The 22,767-nt window shown below is 34.3% G+C and overlaps 2 protein-coding genes across 6 annotated transcripts; one reads left to right on the top strand and one right to left on the bottom strand.

Moving 5' to 3' along the window:
- The first annotated feature begins 6,224 nt into the window (after positions 1–6,224).
- Positions 6,225–7,321, top strand: LOC103931998 (NDR1/HIN1-like protein 6). The gene has a single exon (XM_048585417.1). The coding sequence runs from the start codon at positions 6,363–6,365 to the stop codon at positions 7,149–7,151; it is 789 nt and encodes a 262-aa protein (XP_048441374.1). The 5' UTR covers positions 6,225–6,362; the 3' UTR covers positions 7,152–7,321.
- A 282-nt stretch (positions 7,322–7,603) lies between these two features.
- On the bottom strand, positions 7,604–21,560 carry LOC103931997 (nijmegen breakage syndrome 1 protein). 5 transcript variants are annotated; one of them, XR_007258768.1, is made up of 15 exons: positions 20,587–21,558; positions 19,716–19,769; positions 19,250–19,514; positions 18,860–18,948; positions 17,153–17,283; positions 15,003–15,049; positions 14,788–14,896; positions 13,499–13,585; positions 10,869–11,034; positions 9,217–9,560; positions 8,688–8,749; positions 8,503–8,594; positions 8,321–8,411; positions 7,884–7,904; positions 7,604–7,853 (listed from the first exon to the last, which is right to left on the bottom strand). XR_007258768.1 is itself a non-coding variant. In XM_048585414.1 (15 exons), exons 1-15 carry the CDS (start codon positions 20,621–20,623, stop codon positions 7,822–7,824), a joined length of 1,635 nt encoding a protein of 544 aa, XP_048441371.1. In that variant the 5' UTR covers positions 20,624–21,559; the 3' UTR covers positions 7,604–7,821. The 5 variants fall into 5 exon arrangements, 3 of the variants coding, with proteins under 3 accessions (XP_048441371.1, XP_048441370.1, XP_048441372.1); XM_048585414.1 differs by having other exon boundaries at positions 8,495–8,594; positions 20,587–21,559; XR_007258767.1 differs by having other exon boundaries at positions 7,604–7,904.
- Between the last annotated feature and the right edge of the window lie 1,207 nt (positions 21,561–22,767).

Raw genomic sequence — 22,767 nt, 5'->3', positions numbered from 1 at the left:
TCTGTATATGAAGCTCCCTTACTTAGTAGTTTTCAATTACCGTTTCAACTAAAGTATTTGTTTGGTTAATATAGTCAATTAAATAATACAAGTATAAAAAAAAAAAAAAAGGAACTGTTATTAACACTCCAAAAATCTTATTCTACACTCCTCATAAGTGTATTTTTTTTCTTCTAATTATAGAAAGTTTGGAGTGCCAAATAAGATTTTTAAAGTACTAATAATAACTCCCTTAAAAAATAAGTTAATTATATTACTACATTGTGCTATATCGGGCCGGACCTAACTCAGCCCATGGGTCAGCTCAAGGCATAAAATGCAAGGCTCAGGCCTTATCTATTTAAAATCGAGTCGGATAAAGCCCGACTTTAAAGACTGGGACAGGCCAGCATACAATCCAAACAATAGAGCTGGGCTTGAGCCAACCCATCGGGCCTCGACCGTTTCTACGGGACTTTACTTAAAGTTGAAGATGGAAATTTAATATAATTTATGCTAGTTGGAGATGAACCATTATTAACCTTAATTTTATTTTTTCTCACAACTGTAACTAGGGCTGCATCGAGCGGGTTAGAAAGCCAATTCAATTCTAACTCAACCTTACAATTCAGGTTCGAGTTGGGTTTCACTCGGGTCCACTCAGGTTTGAGTTTAAATAAGTTCTGATTTACTTGGGTTGAATTCGGGTTATCAAACTTTAGAATTAGAAAAATTGTGTGAAGAAAGGAAAAGCATGATCGCTAGACCCTCTGATAGTGGTGTTTGGTCACTAGCCCACTCCTAATCACGCACATCGATACTGTCTAGCTTAATCACCTATTACTTGGTGTCGGATTTTATCACAAGAAGATTCGGTATTATTAGAAGTGGAACCATAAACTTGTATATTGTATTTTATTTTTTCAAGTCCGGATGTGGAACTTATATTTAACAATTAGCAGCGTCAACAAGAACTGGAACAATACTCTTCTTCCATCCTCCCTGTTGACCATAAATAGTGGAACCCCCCTGAGCAGTTTCTACCCTCACATATAAGGGTGGAAAAAATTCCCGAAAATTCCGAACCAAACCAAAAAAATCCCGATCCCAAACCAAAAATTTCCCAAACCGAAATTCCCGAAATTTTCGGGATGCTATCTTGAACCGATCCCAAAATTTCGATATGGGATTCGGGATTGGCTTCTCGATATTTCGGGAATCCCATACCGAACCGAAAATATATAATATTAATTATTTTATATATATATAAATATATTTATACATATATATATTATTCTTTTATAATTGATGCTAGTAGTTTCTAATTCATGCTCTGCAACCTGGAATGACCTACACCTTGCATATTTTTCCTGTTTTGTTTGATATTCATGTGGATTTTGTTATTGCTGCTGCCATGGCTGATGATTTTAGATGGCTTGACTCTTTTGTCTCTCAACAGATTGCAAAAAGGGTTTAATTAATTTGAATTTTGACTATGATAAAAACAATCAGGCATGCCAGTGTTCAAGTAAATGGTAGTGTAAATGAAATGAAATTCCTAGTTCAAGAATGTGTTCTTGAATTATATATTTGAAGAACAATTCATAATTTCATATTTCAATTTGGGATTCCCGATTTGTCCCAAAATCCTGAAAATATTTCGGGATTCCCTAAATTTGGGATTCCCGAAAATTTGGTTTGGAATTGGTCTTCAAATTCCCGTCCCGAAAAATTTCGGTTTGGGATTCGAGATACTAATTTCGGTATGGTAACCGAACCACCCCAGTCACATATGAGTATGACACTTCGCGTTTAGCAACCATTTTATTTATTGACTCAGTAATGTTGATCTAGGTGAATGATCACCACTAGATTGAATATTAGAATATAATTAGTGAAGAATAGGGTTTGAAACTACAAATTTAGACCGAGTATGCAAAGCCCTTAATTCATATAAAGCTTAAATAATATTATGAAGGATGATAGCCGTTGGATTTGGGTATTAATATTCACCATTTCCTTGAATAGGGTTTAGGGCCGAGGGTTAACATGGCTTTTTGGAGTAAACTTGTATAGTTCTCAGTGCAGACAAAAATTTGGCTTGGTCCTGCATGACCCAGTCAGGCGGGGTACGTATCATATTATAATATCAAATACACATAATGCTCATTACAGACAAAAATTGGCTTGGTCTTGCATGACCCAGTCAGGCCGGCTACGTATCGTATTATAATATCGAATACATATCATCATATACTCTTAAATATATTTTGTGTATTATAATACATATCATGTGGCTTGCTTAAGTCATTTAGTACACTTAAATATATTTTTAATCTTTAATTTGATAATTAAAACACTATTACCAACAAATAAAATTAACAATTAAACCGAAAATAAACAATCTAGAGCAACCACTCCTCCCCAGTCCCCACACAGCCCAACTCGTCAGCAAAGAAACCCTAAGCCACTAGAGCTCTTCGCCTGGGGATGGCAAAATTATTCGCTCATTTAAAATTTACGATTAGAGTTACGGATATAACTATTTATCTGTGAAATTTAAATAGTCAGTCACGAGTATTATTCATTTGACATAGGCAGTCACGAGTATTATTCATGGTTATAAACGAATACTTATTTAACCGTTTATTTTAATATATGCAAAATAAATAAATAACTAAAAATCCTAAAATTGTTCGACCTCTCCCTGACTCCCGCCGCTCGTCTCTCTCCTCGTTACCCTCTCTCTTATCTTCACCTCTCTCTCTCATCTTTGGCAAAAAAGTCGATTTGTTGCCCATTTCTAGAGGTCAATGACAATTATGTTTGCATTGAAGGCCTTTGGGATTAATCATTTTAAGATAATCTGGATTGACTTGCTCCCGAGTTACGTTGGGGATACTCTGGTTTGTTACGTTTCCATTGGCGTTGTAATAATGCTTTTCATAACTAGTGCTAGAACCATTTGTTTAGAGTTATCATCCTATGTTCTGCCTGGATGCGTTATCCATAGTATGTATTAACTCAAATTTCATAATAAACATAGTAATTCTATTGTATTAATTAATACTAGTATATGCCCAACACAGTGTGAAAGTTTTTACTTTTGGTTTTTTTGCTTTGTCAAACGATAGATTTGTTAGATTAAGAAACTGAAGGAGTTCAAACCCAACCGTGGTGTTAGTGCAAAACTCCTCTCCACTACTGTGGTAGAGAGCTACTTTTGTTTCTAAATTAAAGAAGAGAGGAATATAATGAGAGAGAACGTGGGAGTGGGGAGAGAGGGAGAAATGTTTGTTTTTTATATTTCTTAAATTAGAGATGATAAAATCACATGTATGTGAGACTTAAACAAAAAACAGCAAAATTTTGTTTTGTGAAAGTACTTTATTGTCCTTAACTTTTTTTCACCCTTTCTTGGTTGACAAAGAGGATTTCATTAATATGTAGTTTATATTAGCTATATATGGATGTTCTGTAAATTGTATCTATTATGTGTATACATTGTGTTTCTTTTTTAATAATCTTTACGTATATATTGTATCTAACCTATGAAATTCTTTTTCTTTATTTTTTTCAGAAGGTATGGTTGTTGTTCTTTTTTTATATACATGTATTTACTGGCATTATAGAATTTATATAGTTGACGTTACTTACGAAAATAAATCATGGTTAATGTTATACATTGTAGGCCTCTTTTGGTGATAACGATTCAATGTGACTTTTTATTGAATGTGCTAAAGTATTAGAGTGTTTGAAAATTTAGTTACTGGCATTATAATTTCAATTATTAGAATTGTATGAAGACTTAAATGATTGAAATACGAAAATGTATTTTAAATGTACCTATAAATGGGTAAAAAAAAAATGTGTAGATGTGTAAAAAAAGGGTAAACATGTAAAAAAAAAAAAAAAAAGTAAACGGGTATGCGGTTATAGGTATGATTAACCGTTTACAAACGGTTATGGGTATGTGTATAACCATTTATACAGTTACCCAATGCGTAAATGGTTATGGGTAAATAACCGCGGTTAAAGCATCCCCAGTGAGGAGCTCTGTATGGAGTTGGAAAAGTGCTGGATATAGCCTATTTTAGAGTTCCGATGAATCGTTTGGGCTTTATAAAAGAATCTCTTCTTATATACCTTGTGGGCTCTATAGGGGGCTATATAAATTTATTTTTGTCTTAATTTTTCTTAAATTGATTTTTAGACGTGTTATCTTAAATTTTTTTTAATGAACTTTTGAATCTAAAACAATTCAAATTCTGACAAAGTTAGATTTCATTACTTATGTACCGTCGGATTAGGTTATCTTATCTCAATCTCATCCATTAGCTTGTTCTATGAAATCATATAAGATAAGATTTCACTTCATGACAACCATTTGATTGAATTATCTTATCTCAATCTCATCCGTTGGTTTAATTCTCTAATTGGCACATTCTCCAAAATCAAACAAGATAAGATTTTATTTCATTACAACTATTGGATTGGATTATCTTACCTCAATCTCATTCGTTGTATTATTTCTTTGATTGGCACATTCTTCGAAACCAAACAAGATAAGATTTCATTTCGTCACAACCATTGGATTGGATTTATCTTATTTCAATCTCATCCGTTGGTTTATTTATCTGATTGGTACATTCTTCAAAAATAGACAAGATAAGATTTCATCTTTCACTAATCGTTAGATCAGATTTCGCATCTCAAGCTAACCCGTTGGATCGTCATCTCGAATGTCATTCACTTTTTATAAATTATATCACACTAATATCATAATATATAAGCTTCGAATCCCTTTACTCTCAAAAACCTTCCAACCACCAAACTATAATGGGCCAACCATGGAATGATAACTCCTCGTCTTATGAGATAATGCTACTTTTGCAATGGTAGGGGCTATGTATGAGCACTTCCAGAGATGTTTAAAGGCTGCGCAAGTGCAAAATGAACCAAAACACGGTGACATCTTGAGTAATTTGTGCCCTTTTGTGATTTTTCCCCCATTGGAGGAAAAATGATGAGAGCAAATAGAATGAAAAAAAAAATTGTTGCAACTAACAATTTGGAAATGAAACAAAATTAAGAAGTTTGTGAAAAATATGAATTTTTGAAGAAATTTATGGGGTTTTATAGTAAATATGTGAAGAGAAAAATTACAAAAAAAAATGAAAATAGAGTCGTTGAAAACAACGGTATAAAAAAAAGGGTAATAAAAAGGGAGTTTTAACGAAACACTTATGGTACTGTCCACTTTTAACGAAAAACCACATTTTTACCTTTTCCTTGTACTATTCACTACACCTTTATTTGTTATTTTTCAGTAAACCTAAAGTTTTTATAAACTTTTCGTTAGCTTTCCTTAATAAAAATGGAGGGCCACCCACCCAATTTGAATTATAAAACAAGAAGGAAAATAATTGGGATAGCAAAGCGGCAACAGAAAATGGTGGGCTCCATTTTTGAATTAAAAATAACAAAAAAAATAAGTCGCAGCTCCATTTCTGATGTGGGTCCCATTAATTTTTAAGGCTAGATGTAGTCTAACTTTTTGCTATCCGAAAAAGAAAGTTGCTAGCTCTTGTGGTGGATGTAGCCCTATTTTCTGGCCTATTAGAGATGAAATTTATCACTAGGACTTCAAATATGGTAGCCTATGGAGGATAGAACCCCCATTGGGAATGCTCTTATCTGCCCGTCATAACCGTTGGCCATTCCTACCCCCACCCTAACCCCATCAGCCGCCCCACTCCGACACCGGTTACCTCCCTACCGCTGGTGATCCCATCACCCTAAACCATTACTCATTTTAAAAAGAAAGAGGCTAAATCTGACTTTGCTCAACTGCCCCCCCCCCCCCCCCCCCCCGACGCCGGGGAATGGGTTTGGATGTTAAGGTCTTTCTCTCCTTTTGTTTTTATTTTTAAGGTCTTCTAGAAAGAAAGGTGTCCATTTAACGCTTGGAGTTATCAGACGCGTGAACATATTGCTTTAAAAATAAGAAAAGCAAGAAGAAGTTTCCGGGGAACTTAAAGTCGTCGATTTTGCATACAGACGTATGTTTGTTGAATATTAGCACTATAGGGGCGCAGGTAAGACCTTCCTAATAAATAAAGATACAAAGGCGCCTACAAAGTCAAAAAAGGAAGCTTCAAATTTCAATCGTGTAATGTATACGACTCTTCTCCATTGTAGCCTTGAAAGTCCGTCCAAGCAGCCTATATAACATCAGATTAATACAAGCAGAAGAAGGAAATCTTCGCTCGCTGAGCTACTTCTTTCTCTATAATTATCAGACCCCAAAAATCTTCGCTCTCGCTGATCAAATCTTTGTTGCTAGATAATACATAGGGTCGTACATACATAGGTCGAACTAAATGGCAGATCACCAAAAGATTCATCCAGTACTTGATCGAGATGTTGAGGCACCACATGCAGCAGCTGAGGTACCCTTGGTACCAAGGGGAGCTTCTAAGTCGGATAGAAGTGATCCTGCCGATCAGCAGGGCAAGTATCCTCCCTTACAACGACGTACCTTTCCAGTGATGCACTCCCCACCACCCATTCACAAGAAGAGAAGTTGTTGCCGCAGGTGCCTCTGTTGGACTGTATGCCTGCTCGTGCTCCAAGTGGTGGTCATTGCGATCGCTGGTGGAATTATATACCTCGTGTTCCGACCAAAGCTTCCAAAATATTCGGTGGACCAATTGCAAATAACCCAGTTCAATGTTAGCACTGATCAGACGAGCTTGTATGCTACTTTCGACGTGAACATCACCGCACGAAACCCCAACAAGAAGATCGGTATTTACTACGAAGGTGGCAGCCGCTTAAGCGTGTGGTATACACGCACTAAGCTTTGTGAAGGAGCTTTGCCAAAATTCTACCAGGGTCACCGCAACACCACGCAACTCCTGGTTCAGATGACGGGACAAAACCAAGATGCAAGCGGCCTGCTGACCGCTCTTCAACAACAGCAGCAACAGACGGGTAATGTTCCACTCACTCTCAGGGTCAGACAACCTGTAAAGATTAAACTCGGCAGCTTCAAGCTCCCAAAGATCTTCTTCGTGGTCAGGTGCAGGTTGGTAGTGGACAGACTTTCGGAAAATAATGATATTACAATTCAAAGCAGCAGTTGCAAGTTCCGGGGGATTAGGCTGTAATATTTAATTGTATTATTCTTTTAATTAATTAATACATTACATTTCATAAATAGGGCATAGGCTCATAGCTAGAGCGCGCGTCGTCTGTTGTCCCATAGGCGCAAGCTCTCTATTATTGGTAATATCACATTTCTTTTCTTCCATTAATAAAGAATTTTCGAGTTTTTTCACACTCGCTGGGCGGATTTGTACATAATTTATTGATTATTTCCCTGTTTATTCATTAATTAAAGTTCAAATAAATAAGCTATTCATGAGTACACCTTATAAATTGTTTCGAAAGTACATTCCCTTGGTGTGTCATGGTTTATGTTGTAGTGGCAGGGAACGGGCAACAACCTATTGCACTATGTACTGCTGTTACAATTTCACCTACCAGTCTAGTAAAAATCCATAAATTTTATTTTGTAAATCATAAATCCACCTGAAACATACTCTCACATCAAAGCACATTTCCTCAACAAAAACAAATATCTTAAAAGTTCAAACAAATCACGTTGCAGGAACAAAAAGAGCACAATGGTATAGTATTCTTTTCTCGTGTAGTCATATAATCTACATGCACATCCATTTCAGGATATCAATTTTGATATCAGTAAAGTACATACCAGAAAGTGAATAAAAGCGCCAATGACCGTTGGCCAGATCAAACTTGCCTGCTGGTCCTCATTTATAATTGTACATTGCTTGGGAGAACTACCTATGACTCCAGCATGCATTTAGTTGTGTGGTTTGCTGCTGTGATAGCTTTTCCTGCAGTATTCCAATTTTTTTCTAAGTAGACTGTAGACCGTTCAGTCTCTAAGATCGCTTCCAATCTACTAACATTTTTTCTCTTCATAATATAACATGCTATGTTGTCACACTGCCCTCTTAGAGTTTTACCATAAATAAATTAATTCAAGATAATCAGCATCATATTAGATATAGCAATTTTAGTCAACAACTAAACAAGTTTAAATAGAATTGCAGCCAATATCAAATGGGTTGGGCTTCAAATTTGTGCTTGATTAGTGCATTAAATCTACCGGCTGAATTGCAAAAAACAAATCCCATAAGTTATTTAAAATTGTAAAACTCACCAAAAATCAATTAATCTTGCCTAAAATGTGCGCATATAGACACAATGCATACATACACCTATTTAGCAATTCAAGATAACATTTTACCTTTCTGCTCTCTTTCGAGCGAGGAGTTCACCATTGTTAACCATGAGTAAGAATCCCACGAAGAGAACCAGCTACACCGCGATGACGACCCCTATATCATTGAAACAGATGGTAAGTTCTCAGGCATATCCTCTTCTGTTGGGTGGAGAGAGAGAGAGAGAGAGAGAGATACACTTCATTACTGAATAACTCTTCAGAAATGGCTTCCATTTGCTTTCTCCTTTTCTCTTCTTTCACAGACTCTACCATTTCCTCACTCCCATAGTCAGAATCTCTATCATCAAGAAACAAAGAAAAGATAAGGGTAACCTGATGATACTCTAAACATCATAAACAAGTTGGACAGGCTTGATAAAATGGATCTTACTTATATGGGGACTTCAAGAATGGAATAAGTCTGCTGAAGCTATTCCCGGATCGAGTATTTGTCTGTAATTCCAATTTGGAGTGGAGATAGAACATAGGGTCTTTCAAAATCCAAAATATCAAGACAATTGTATTCATTTCTGTTATAAATCGGTGTACTTAAAAAACACACAGTAAACATAAAGTGCATAATCCTTTTTCCCATAACATGCAAAAAGAACCTTGGACAGCCTTTTTCATATATAAGCCAAACACTAATAGGCTTATCTAATATATGGGATTGATTTAACTGCTGCATAAATCAGTAAAATCCCAAACTGGACAGGATCTAAAGATGTATTTTGTCTCGACAAGCCAAAATATAAAATTAAAAGACTAGCACATATTGAAACCTCAACATACACCAGGTTTATTCAGAAGTTGATAATGCACCATCTCTTGACATGCCAATGTATGAACTAAAGGGTTTGGCTCATATCACTACCCATTACCCAATAACCATATGGAACTGAGAAAGATTAGAGCATTACCTTTCTGAAGCGTTTGAAATTTACAACTCTGTTGTTTGCAGTAGTAATAATGGCACAAGGTAGGCTTGTATTTCGCACAATCAAATCTTGGCTATAAATAATATCTGCAATTCCACTTTCAGACTCGTCAAGCTTGCCCCTCATGTCACTACTTCGTCTAGAGCTCATGACATAGTTATCCTCAGATTTGATAGCCGCATAACTCATGCAGATTTCATGGGGTAAAGTTTCAACAACTCCTTTGGTCCCAACAGATGAAGTTGCCAGAACAGAAGTGGCCATTTCTTCTGCATCAGAATCAGCTACCACAGTTTCATCTGTGGAGCATGAAGATGATACAACTACTGCAAAACAACAAAGATTCAGGTACACTGCCTTGCAGAACACACACACACACACACACACACCCACGTACTTGCATCTCACTAATAGATAATATTCTCGCACTTCAATGAAAATAGAAATAGTGTAGAGGTCATACAAAGAGTACTCACAGGAAAGAGAAAAGTGGCCAAGTAATTTTATTTTAGTGACATTATCTGCTTCATATAAGGTGAGAGCTAGGTAATCTAGAAGGATTTCAAGTTAAAATGAAAGATATTAGACCCTAAAATATTATTGACACTCAAAGTTTTAGTGGCATTCTCTTGGAACAGATAAAGGTTTCACTGGTTTCTAGAAACAGCACAAGCCACATATATAAATACCCATTAAACCTTTGTAGTTAAGGAAACTGCATGTCTCTTGATCAATATGATCGACGGCATAATGGGCACAGCTATTTCGGAAGGACTATAAACTTTTCTACACCAAAATCGCTTCAAAAACGTACTTAGAACTCAAAAGAAAAAGGCTTAATTAAGATATATGACTTTGAAACTTCCGTGCAAAATATTTCTTCCAGAAGGCCAAGCTTCATAAATGTCTAGCTACTCAGTCCAAACTGTCAGAACTATAGTCCGCTTTGTTATTCTTCAAAAAAAAAAAAACTTCTTATATTGTTAAAGGGTATCATTGTATTGTCGAATCATCTTTTGTGACAGTAGACATTACTTGTGGAGGGAATGTAATCTCTGTTCTTAAACCAATCTGATCATCTTTAGTCACTATATTATTTCACTATGTCAAAAGAGAATTTGGTCACATGGGGCAAGGCTAGTGAATTAAGTCTGAAAATAACACAACTAGGTGTATTACTATTAGCTGTGCATATCTGTACCCCTTGAACTGGAGTTTTGATTTCAGAAGTGTTATTTCAGATTTATGTTGAAAGAGAGTACAATCTCAAGGGGAAAGACTAGTGGCCTTATGAGCCAGAGTGCATCCCCAATTGAAACTCCTATTTCTCTTATCACTTCAATAGAAATTGAATGGAAGTAAACACTCATTTTCGTCAAGCAAGATTGCTATCTATTAAAGATAGAGGATCTATATGTTTATTTGTTAATATAAATAACAAGACAGTGCATTATCTAAACAATTACAGATTCATAATCTCCCAATATCTTTTGTCCTTGTCACAGTTAGGCAGAGCAACCAATCCACTACGACGATGTAAGTAAATCTTTCATAAGTACCAATAACACAATGCATAGTACTATTTGAGTCAATCAGTTGGGCACATTTATCAAACAGATAAAAAGAATACTTACCGCAAGGTGACTTTAACATGGATGTATCCAACCGTCCATTTAAAATGGCACATATTAACCCAATCTCATTCACTCTTAAAAGTGAACCAAGCTTATTGAACCCAGCATCTGATAATCGTTCTGGGATAACACATACAACACGATCATTTTCTCCACAAACTGAGCTCTGAAAGAAAATACACATTAAAAAGATTCAGAAAAAAAAAAGCCAAAATGTAATATCACACAAGCCATGCTCCATATGACAAAATTGGGTTTAAGGCATTATTTGTAAAGAAGGATGAAGAGTTAATCTTCAAGATTTTAAACGCCAATAAAATGATGCCATAAATTATAAGCCTAAGTACATAGGAAGCATGAGCTTTATTACCTTGGCCAAAATGACATGAATACAGAAAGCAACAGATAAACACTGAAAACTGGTTAATATTTTTCATACAGACCAAAGCAGATGAGTCACTCAAAATTTGAAAATTGAATATGAACTGTTATATGGCAGTCAATGTTGAAAGAACTGTAAGCAACCAAACTCACCATACAGCTACATGAATTTTATCCAGAGAAGATGACACTCACTGTCTGGATTTGAACACTGTTTCAGTAGTACACCAAGTGTCATAATACAAGTGATTAGTACGTGTCCTGTGGCCCAATGGATTAATCAGTTTGTGATATTTTTTTTGTTCTCTCCTCTTGTCTCCCTCAACTTGTCCTAATAAATCAACTTATTAATCCATTGGGCCTTGGCTAGTACTTGCCGGACTCGTGCCAATGTGTCCTCTTGTTTCTTCAAGCCTAAAACTAAAACTACACTGAAAATCTTCCGTTATCTCTCTATGAAACAATTCTTTCAATTTCATGGTTCACTTCTAGATGTACTGATGTTTTTTATATTTGTCAAGCCAAATATTTGTCAAGCTTTGTGATATTTTTTGATAAGGTTGGGAAATATGCTGGTGAGGTTAGGTGTAGTGCTCGGTTAATCACAATGGTAATGTTGAGATCTTTTTCTTTTTCAAGTAAAAACCGTTGTTTAGTGTGACGGGAACACGGTTCGGTAAACAAGTGTAATAATACAATTTGTTGGATTTTCACACACACACTTCTAAATGTATGTAACTACAAAAGCTCTGTGATATTTTTTTGTTCTCTCCTCTTGTCTCCCTCAACTTTTCCTAATAAATTAACTTATTAATCCATACTACCACCACAAATCCCTTTCTATTTATCAGATATTTGTCAAAGCCAACTCCTCCGACAACCCACCACAAATTGCTTTTGAATATATACAGATTCCTAAGTCCATATGGTAAAGTGGTTCATAGCATAAAACTTATATATCAAGGTCCTGTGGTGAACTAATAACATTAATATTTGTGTTTTTCTACATATTGGATAGTGTGTAGTGTTATCCAATTGCAATTGAATATCAACTGTTACGAACCCTAAACCCTTAACCACAAGAGCTCCACAATCTGGCCCAAGCTCTATGACGCAGCATGAAGCAATCAAAGGGTTACCAACATAATCCCTAGTAGAACAAAGTCTGGAGTCCACCCGAAAATTGAGAGAAACCCCAAAGGTTAACCATTGATTAATGATTGAATGAATACAATTGTTACATCCAACGACTTAAATAAAAGATTGCAACCGCTTGGAACAACTTAAAGGACTCTAGGAATTAAAACAACCTTAATTAAACATTAATCAGATGTAAAGATCCGATTTTTATTACAAACCTTTAAACTGTGTTTTGGAAGCCTAAATGACTTCAGATGGCCTTAGAACATGACGAGCTCATGGTATACCATATCGATTGAATCCAATATTTCTCGATGCCTATTATGTTTCCATATCGATTGAATCCAATATTTCTCAACTCTAATTCTTGTTATTTAGAATTTGAAACATTTTATTTTCTTTATACTTCTTCGTTAGAATTGACCCATATCTTGTACTACATCACTCTAAAAAGCTAAACCTATTACATCCAGGAAAACAAATGGCAGTCATCTCTCTAACTAGAAAGGATCATAGGAACAACTTACAGCTGCCCCCTATCCAAATTAAGAAAGTAAACGAACATCTGTAAAAAGAACAGATACAGAAGCCTATAAAGAAGCCAACACCTCACTCTTTCACATAAAGATGTGACCCTAGCCTTTTCTTGAATATTTCATTATTTTGGCGTTCCTCTCTCACCAAAACAGCAAATATCCCAACAACAAAAAAGGGCAGTGTATTTTAGCTGATAAAAATCGGGAAACACCACATACATATCCATAATCTTTCAAGTGTAGAATTCTCTTGTCAATTTTATTTAAACAAAATAAAAACTAAAAAATCTCGTTTTGTGCAAAAAAATTTAAACTGAGGAGTCCAAATATCACATTTTCCACACATCAAAGTAAATCAAGAGTCAACCAGCTAATAACACACAAATGATAATAAAAACATGGAAAAAAAAATGGTAATGTTACTATATAGAGAGAATTTTTCTTATATAAGAACTTTAAATACAGACAAAGTAAAAAAAATATATCACTAAAGCAGACATCATATTTTGCAAAGGGAACTTAAAAAAATGTTCGTGCAAAAATGTAGCGATATTGTAAAACAGAGAATCATACTTGGCTCTTCAAATTAAACCCATCAATGGAAAGTATCTTTGCACCACTCACTTCCAGTAAGGACCGCAAGCGATCCATGAATTTATACTGTAAAAGCACAAAATATATAGATTAGCATATTGTGCAATCATTTCAATTTACTCTACACACAAGAATTGAGATTTCAAATATGGATTTATTTTGTAAAAGCACAAAAGTACTGTAAGACATAAATGGGTGAAGTTCATGTAGACCCCCGCACAGGTTTTCATTTATTCTACTCACACCCCTCAGGTTTCAGTAATGCTGATGACACAATTACTGATGACATGACAACCTCTGCTGATGATGATTATTAACAGAATATGCTTTTTAACTAAATTTGAAAGACAAAAGGAACAATTTAACCCCACCAGAACATAATTAAGCAAGAATTTTTCTGTTTCTAACAAAAATCATTTCCTTAAAACAAAAAAATGAACTCTGGATGAAATCTGAAAATACTAAATCAACTCCGTAAGAAAAAATGCAAAAACGTAAATTTAACTCAAAAGTCCTGAGTTGGACACTGCTCAGGCTCTCTGTCCTCATCACCTCACCCAGTGCATGTTATTCTGTTCAACCGTCCTTTGTCAGTCTCCAGTGTCCGCCACTGACATAACGCAATAGATCACAGCCGTTTCAAGTAAAAGACCATGTACCTCCTCTTCCTTTCTTGCTTTTCGGTGTCCAGGGATGCATTTATTTGTCATTTCAACACCTCCATTGCAGGTGCCTACTGCCTTCAATCATTCAATTTTATTTATCGACTACTGAATTCAGGTTTAGGTTTAGAGAACATGGGTTTCTTATTTAATTTTTTTAACTATAATGACTCTCGTGCCCTTTGACTGTTAGTAAGAATTAAGAGGTGTGAACAATATAGGGTATTAACGGAATTAATGAAACTTTAGGGGTCTGAGCGAAATAAGTCAATCTTAGGGGATGTCGTTGGACTTCACCCAAAATGAATATATGGATTGGAGAGAGCAACAAAAAATTCATTAAATCTGCATGAAACAATTTACAACTTCTATAAATCATACTGTAGCAATAAAACTTTCAGTGTGGAGTCTGCATGATAATCTGTGTTTGGTTATCAGTTTGTCAACAGCTGAATGCACAGTTATGAACATTTAAAAAAATTCTCCAATAAAGTGATGAAACTTCATGCATTTCGAACCACTAATAAAAGTTAAACTTGTTAGATTTCAGCAAAAGTAAAATAAAATTGAATATTCTAAAAAAATTATGGGAGTCAAAACTTTTACCACAGGTTTGGAGTCCAACAAAAACGTGTATCCTTCTAAACAGTTTTCACGAGTTTTTGGATCTGTAAGTTTGACTGATACTCCTTCCACTGTTAGTGTTGGAGCAAAGCTGATTACGGGATAGATGAAAGCATACTTTTATCAGAACAACCATTGCTAATCTACAAGGAACTCAATGAAGTTAAATCCAAAACTAGATCATAATTAACACTCACGATTCACACCCAGGAAGCTCATTGCGAATGTTTTTTTCTGCAAGAAACTAAAAAAACAGCAGCAATCAGCAATAATAGAAAACAGGAATAAACTATGCTATGAAGAATTTCCCATCAACTTAGTTCTAAATAGTTCTAGGTTTAGGTAACAAAAAAAAAAAATGTATTATACTATTATATTATATGTGTGAACTTCCACTTAAGAAAATTAGTACTTTTTGATGATGTTCTGATACCAGTGCTCATTTCGAAAATGCCAACAATGTGGGATAATATATTCAAAACATAAAAGAAAGAAAAAAAAGTACAGGAAGAACTCTACAAACACAACAGATGGAAACATGCAGGCTATTTAAAGAAAGATCTTTGAGTCAAATTCGCATCAAGCAACGTATAAACAAGAAGTAATGGTAAGGAAATCAAACACAAACTGCAACGAAGTTGAAGTTCAATGAAGTCAATGTGTAATCAAATTTTCAATTTTTTTAAGAAGAAACAAATTTATATTGCAAAACAAACAATAAAAATACAAGAGCTGACAAGAAGTTCGCAAAAGCATATGCATCCACGTACGATCATACTTCCATTTCCTTTCACAACACTGAGAGTTAGTCGGGAATAATTTGTGCCAAATACAATCCCCTTCACTGTCTTAATCCATCAGTTATACAATAGGAAAGTGACTAGTCTCATCACCCTTAAGATCTATTATATTTGATTCATCCTCAAAGCATAAAGAGGCCCCAACATTTTGTATCACAATTTTCTAGATCACAGTAATTAAGACTAAAATGAGTCTTATTTCTTAAAAGCATATCTTAAGCAAGGCGACAGTTACAAGGTCCCCTTTGTTAATAGAAGCTTTGATTATTATGTTATGCAACAGGGATATCTCATTGAATAAGATTACGTAATTGAGTAAGTGAGGCACAGACCCCCATTATATTGTCTTCATTCCGCTTTTCTCATTTAAACTTTTGTAAGCACCACAAATATGATAATAGATGAAACACAGAAGTCAAAGCAAGTGCTACGAAGCCATTATAATACACATTTATCACAAGAAACCAGTCAAAGATTTTAAAAAGGGAGACTTCGGATGCGGTCCCTAGCTATGAATATTCTTTGACTGAAACCTTGTTGGTTTTCAATTTTTGATCCAAGTCCCTGAAATTAATGTGATAATTTATTTCTATGTACGTTACTATATTTTTTAAATTAAAAATTGAAATTTATAGTTGTTTATATTAATGAGATTTTAAATAAAAAACCATAATTTGTGGGATTAAAAATATAAATATACTATTGCGTGTGTGTATATATATAAACATGGGTACATTAATCAAAATTAACCAAAAAATTATTGTATCAAAACATGGGTACATTCTTCAAAATAAAAAAAATAAAAAAATAAAAAAAGATATTAGGCTTAATAAAATTAGTAAAGTTCTTCGATTAAACTTAAAATGGATACATTCTCAAATCAAAGAAAAAAGAATGTACCCGTATAAGTTTAAAAATGGATTAGGAAAAAAATTGAATAAATTTTATATAAAAAAAAAAAGGGTACATTTTACATATAACAAATTGGTATATTTAAGAATGAGTACATTTTAAGATTAAAAATTTTTAAAAAAATTACATGAATGGTACATATAATTAGCATGGGTACATTTAGCAAAATTAAAAATGGGTACATATAAATAAAAAAAAATATGGGTACAAATACAAATAAAACTTTATAAAATATGGGCACAAAAAGTAAAACTAAAAAGAATATGGATACAAATTAAAACTAAAAAGAAAATTGGTACAAATTAAAAAAGGGTTGCAAATTAAAAATGGGTACAAACTAAAAATAAAAATATATGATAAAAAATTTAGCCATAAATATAAATATACTAATTGTAACAATTTTAACATTAAATGAATATATTTAGAAATAAAAAATATTTTATTATTGAAATAATTAATGATGTTATTAACACCAAGGACCTTGATCAAAAATTGAAAAGGAACAAAGTTTTAATCAATGGAGTAGCAAAAGGAAGGATGAGAACCTAATTTCTCCTTTAAAAAATATATATACTCAATAATTTGAAGCACAATTCACTCAAGAATAGCAATGAATGATCTGAACATTGACCCACCTCAACCCAACTACCAAGAACAATAGGTTTCTTTGCCACAATAGCATCCACTATATCTTCTTTCACTGGCATGAGTTGGTCAACAAGGACATGTGTGCACTCCTGATTTAGATGATAAGTGACATGAGCACCTAATGAAAGCACAATAGTTAGCAACCATCACAACATCACTCTAGTAATTAGAAAAAACACACATCACTCAGTTAGATTCAAATGCTGCTAACCAAAAAACCATGAGGAAAGCAAATAAAGGAAGAAATACGTGTAAAGATATTGGAAGCTCTCCTATTCCACTCCAACATAACACCAAAATGCATCATGGAATAGACCTTTAAATGTGTTTCATTAGACTTTCAAGTTTCAACAAATCACCACTCCAACCCCAAAAAGCACACCCACCACTAAGCACACAAGAAGTTTTTGCGGAGAACATAACCCCCCCCCCTTCCCATTTTCTCCTCCTCCTAACCAATCATCAAAATACTGTAATGTATAGTAGTCCTCGAAATCTTAGCAGGAACCAAAGCAGTGGTTGGTTCGGACAAATGTCCAAGGAGACACTTCTCAGGATCTTGTTATGTTCTCTTCCAACCTTGTATCATTTTGGGAAATGCAAAGAGGATCAGTTTTAGGAACAAATATGTGGACAGGGGAAGGGAGGGGATTACTTCTTCAATGTTTCTTTATAGGACTTCCATAAACAACATATCTAATGTCTAACTTACTTTTCATCATCGGGGTTGAATCTTTTCAGAGAAAATTTGAGTGGTGTTGAGATTGAGGAGCTGTCTTCTCTCCTCTCTTTTATTGAAAGTACATCCCTTACTTTCTTGATATTAGACAGAAGGTCTAGTGAATTTTTAAGTCTGGTAAGTCTCTTTCTGCATATTAATTGATGATTATATTGTCTTTCAAGCCATTGTTAGTGATATGGAAGGGATAAACAACAATTTCTAGCTCGAATGGTAGTTTCTGAAAGAATGAATACTTGTGAGGCCCTTCACAGAAGAGCCAATCACTTAGTTATTAGTTTTCTGTTTCTTTGAGACTGCAGAATAAACTTTTTCAGATAGGTAACCGGTAAGAAGACAACGGTCTTGTATTAGATAAAATGTGACTGATATTCTTGGATGGATTGGTCAGACAGGAGCGACTTAACTTTTTTAATTTAGTGCAGCATATTACTTAAGGGATAAAACCAAATTGTTGCCTCAGTTTCTTCTAATTTCTAAGCTGTTGTTTCTTCCTTCATTATTTTGGCAATTTTGTTCCTTTGACGTTTGTTTTCAGGTTACTGGAGTCTATTTTTATGAGTGCTTTTATTTTAGTGCACTGCTGGATCACTTTCTGTCTTACCACTATTTATTTTATATAATAATCACAATTTCCTATCCTCCACAATAATAGGGCGAGGCTGATATTCTATCTGATTAATTTTTCAAAAACAGTAATAAAAGTAAACCAATGTCTATAAGAATCGGGCTTAATTATTAAAAGCACAAGCATCCGAATACAATGAATTATAAGAGCCCGACCCCTATTTTCTATGTTAACATATACTTTCTACATTAACATTTAACTGTTGTTGTCAGAAAGCACACGTGAAACAACCTAGAGACATTTGCAGATGAAAAATGACAAGGAAACATAACAGCATATGGGCCTGGAAATTTCACGTAAATAGTAAGTATCTCATGAATCACTAACCAATTGATGAAAGTTTATCTTCAAGGGGGTGATTCACTTGGGTTGGTTCCGAGCAGCACGCAAAGAAAATGAGTGGAACAAAGGAAAATCTGCTAGATATGTAATTACGAGATATAAGCATATCAATGCTAAAAAAAAAAAAAAAATATATATATATATATATATACACATATATATAACCGGTGCAGTGTAATCCTTATTTAATAGCGTTCATTATCAACAGACATAGCTGTATCAGGTATCGTCCTTCAGCAGTTAGAATTTGATTTAAAAAATATAACCAAGTGAGTTGTGAAAGATACTATCATATTATAATATAAAATCTGAAACAGCTTTATTCATTAATGTGACACATGCAGAAAGTAAACTAAAAATAAACAGTTAAATTACCTGTAGATTGCATTGCCAGTTCCAAATGAAACCAAGTCTCCTTGCCTTAACGATGTTTCTCTATTGGGTAACTCATGAATCTTTTCCATTGATGTAAGGTTCTTGTTAATATATGTTCCATATTTTGAGCAATCTCTAATTCGAACTTTGGAAGATAATATAGAAGATTTTGTTTGCAGGGGAAGAGGGGCAATCATTGCATCAACAACTATTTCTGCATGAACCCGAGAAACTCCTTTATCTTTAGTGATATTTACATCACAACCTACAATGTTACATAAAGTTAGATGATTTAATACCTGGGGACATAACGAAAATATAAACAATTTAGTACTATAATCATTATTAGAACTGGAAAAGTGGGCATGTCATAGAGGAAATTAGAGGAGGGTGAGAAACTAGTTTATCCAACAAAAAGAATTTCACGGAACTGGTGCACAAAAAATTTCAGCTAATTCTGGCATACCTTTCCGACCCACTTTGTACGTTCCCCTTGCAAAGATATAGTATTTATCTTCACCTGCCAGATTACGCCAGTTAGATATTGATGTGAACTGAATCCTTATCAAGATATTCAAAAGATAGAGATTTACAAGAACCTAAAGCATTGAGGAGGGAAAGGTTACAGATATCTAAATACACATTTTTCAGTGATGACTTCTACTCCACAATCCACATTCACAACTATAGAAGCTACAAGAGATACAGACACATGTGCTCACACTGTGAAAAACTGAAAATTAATAACCGTATTTGCCAGCTAATCACTGTTGTAACAGGGTCCAGATTAGTTATGATTAGTCTCTTATTAGTCTATAATTAGTATATTATAATGAGGTGATTAGTTATCTAATCATTATTATGATTCTGGTATAAATATCAGAACCTCTTCTCTGTGTATTCTTTCAAGTTTCAACACATATCAGTAGACAATAATATCTTTTTTTTCCAATTCTTCTCTCCAATCTCTCAGATTTCTCTTCACTCTTAGTCAAAAGATTAAGAAAAATTGTTGATTGGTAAGACCAGTTTTCTAGAAACAAAAATCTTAAAAGTGACTCAAAAACATCTTGTTTTCGATAAGTTTTCAAAACTCAAAGGGCTCTCCAATAAAAGAAAGTTGTTACTCAACAAAAACAGTTTCTACAAGTTCAATACCCAATATGTTTTCAAAGTTTTATAAGAATAAAAAAAAATCACCTGCATTCACAATTACGAAATTGAACCATATGATTTCTGATAAGTATTTTGAACAAATTTGTTCTAATCGAAAATGCAAATTCAAATTTCCTGGATAAGCGGGGCAAAAAAAAAACTAAAATAGAGAGAGATGTTACCTGAGTGAGGGTCGGTAGGGAAGAAACCCCAAACCATGGTTCTCGAATTATTTCGAATTTACGGGAGATGACCGATGGATTGCCGGTGCCTGCCCTATACTGAGAAAGGTATTAACGACCTGTTAAGCAAATGCACCCCTTGTGCCCTCTGGAGGTTTTCGTTTATAGTTATTGGGCCTATCTCCAACCGATCTAACTAGCCCGATCCAGAATTATATTATTATCAAGGGTTGATCTCAGTACTACCACGAAATTTTTTGATTTTCAATATATAAAGTTTATTTCATTTTGAAGTGGTACCTAAAATTGTAATTTTGGGATATTTTCAGATTACTGTTAAATCAACCATTAATTGATAACATACCAACTAAGTGAACAATAACTGAACGCCAAGTCAATATGGGCCATCTAAATATTAAAAATTTGATAAATTAATAAAATTTAAAAAAATAAAATAAAAAAATCAGGGCATCGTCTTCTACCTCACTTCACATGCCGCTCCCACCCGACCCTCCCTCCATTATTTCTTCTGCGCCCACCCAATTCCGACTCATCCATTGCCTCTATCGCCTCCATGGCCTCTTCTCTTTCGCAGAAGCCTTCAAAAAGCTCTCTACTTCTCCCAAATCCCCACAAACATTTCTGCCATTAGAACCCTAATTTCTAATTCCAGAGAGAGAAATTCAATACGCATAGAACAAAAATAGAAACTTTCTCTGCAAAATCGCAACTTTTTGGGCTCCGGAAATGGCCGACGCTTTGGTGCAAACGGCTGAGCTCCAAATCCAATCGGAGGGCTTTGCGGATTTAATGCCCGAATCGGAAACCGCGTCGAATCCACTTCAGAGGCGTATTGAGTTCCACCGAGCGAGGAAGCCCTTCAATGACCTTAACACTGATGGCGGTGACCCCAAGCCAATTGTAGGGGGTGGCGTCGGCGTTGTCGAGGGAGAGCTTGAAGTGTTGAATATTTTTTTTTTCTGTACTTTTTTAAAAAATTTTAGTTTTTTTTTAATTAATTATTTTATTTTTTTAATATCCATGTGGCGCCTAGTCATTATCTATATAGATGTCACGTCATCAGTTAACAACAAATTTAATAACAATATTAACAGATGTATGGGAATGGGATACATTTAATAGCAATCTTAACAAATGTATGAAAATATCCCAAAATTATAACTTTATGTACTATTTTGAGATGAAAAAAACTTCATATACCAAATGTTGAAAATCAAAAAATTTTAACGTAATAAACTGAGATTAACCCTATTATTAAATAAACAGTATCAAAATATATTTATATAACTTCTTCAATTGAAGAGGCTAAATGTAGCCCCTCTAATTTATTAGTTCAATTATTGTGAGGAGCTAGGTCTCAAAAAAATGGCTAAGATGGAGTTACATTAGGCCAACATGATGCCCTAATAATGGCTTGGTGCTTTATAGAATTATAGCTCAGCTGTTCGAAATGAGTTTTTGGGCTATTTGTTGGTTTTTAAACCTTTAGCCCCCTTAATTGGAAATGTCTTAAACCAAAAAGGCTAAACATAGCCCCGTTCAAAATTATAGCCCTTCAAAAAATTATTTTTAAATAAACAATGACAGGTTATATTTACATACTATCTCCAACCGAAATGGGATATTTTTTTTTTTTTGCCCCTCAATAATTTATTATTTTTAAGTTTGTTCTTTAACTTATTGGTTAATTGAACTAAATTACCATATTAAAACTACAACAGCTTAGACATGAATTCAACAATTGTATTAAGTTTGTTTTTAAAATGGCTTAGGTAAAAAAAATGTGAATAATTGAAATAACATGAGGTAAGATAGTATGGAATGGTGAAAATGATGTGAGAATATTGTATAAATGGCTTAGGTATTTATAGGAAAAAAAAAAGAATTTTTTAATTTTTTTTCTAATTTCGTCCTAAAAATTAAAAATAAAATAAAATATTTCCAACAAACTGGGCCCAACAAACGAGCTGGCTAGCTAGCTAACAATGCTCTGCCCGATGGCCAAATGGCTAAAACTTGGCGTGGTGGGTCCCTTTTTTTTTTTTTTTTTTCCAAACCTCCATTGGAGTTAGATTTTGTCTCAATTCGGGCTAAAACATGGCCTATGCCCCTATGGTCTGATCCATTGGAGATGGCCTTAGAGGAAGGAATCCAGCTCAC

Source organism: the organism of the source record quoted next, unplaced genomic scaffold, assembly GCF_019419815.1.
Source record: "Pyrus x bretschneideri cultivar Hongxiangsu unplaced genomic scaffold, Pyrus_bretschneideri_v1 Contig227, whole genome shotgun sequence".
NCBI classification, from domain to species: Eukaryota; Viridiplantae; Streptophyta; class Magnoliopsida; order Rosales; family Rosaceae; genus Pyrus; species Pyrus x bretschneideri.
The sequence above is the reverse complement of the archived record's forward strand: the minus strand, read 5'-3'. Positions and strand labels throughout refer to the sequence as shown.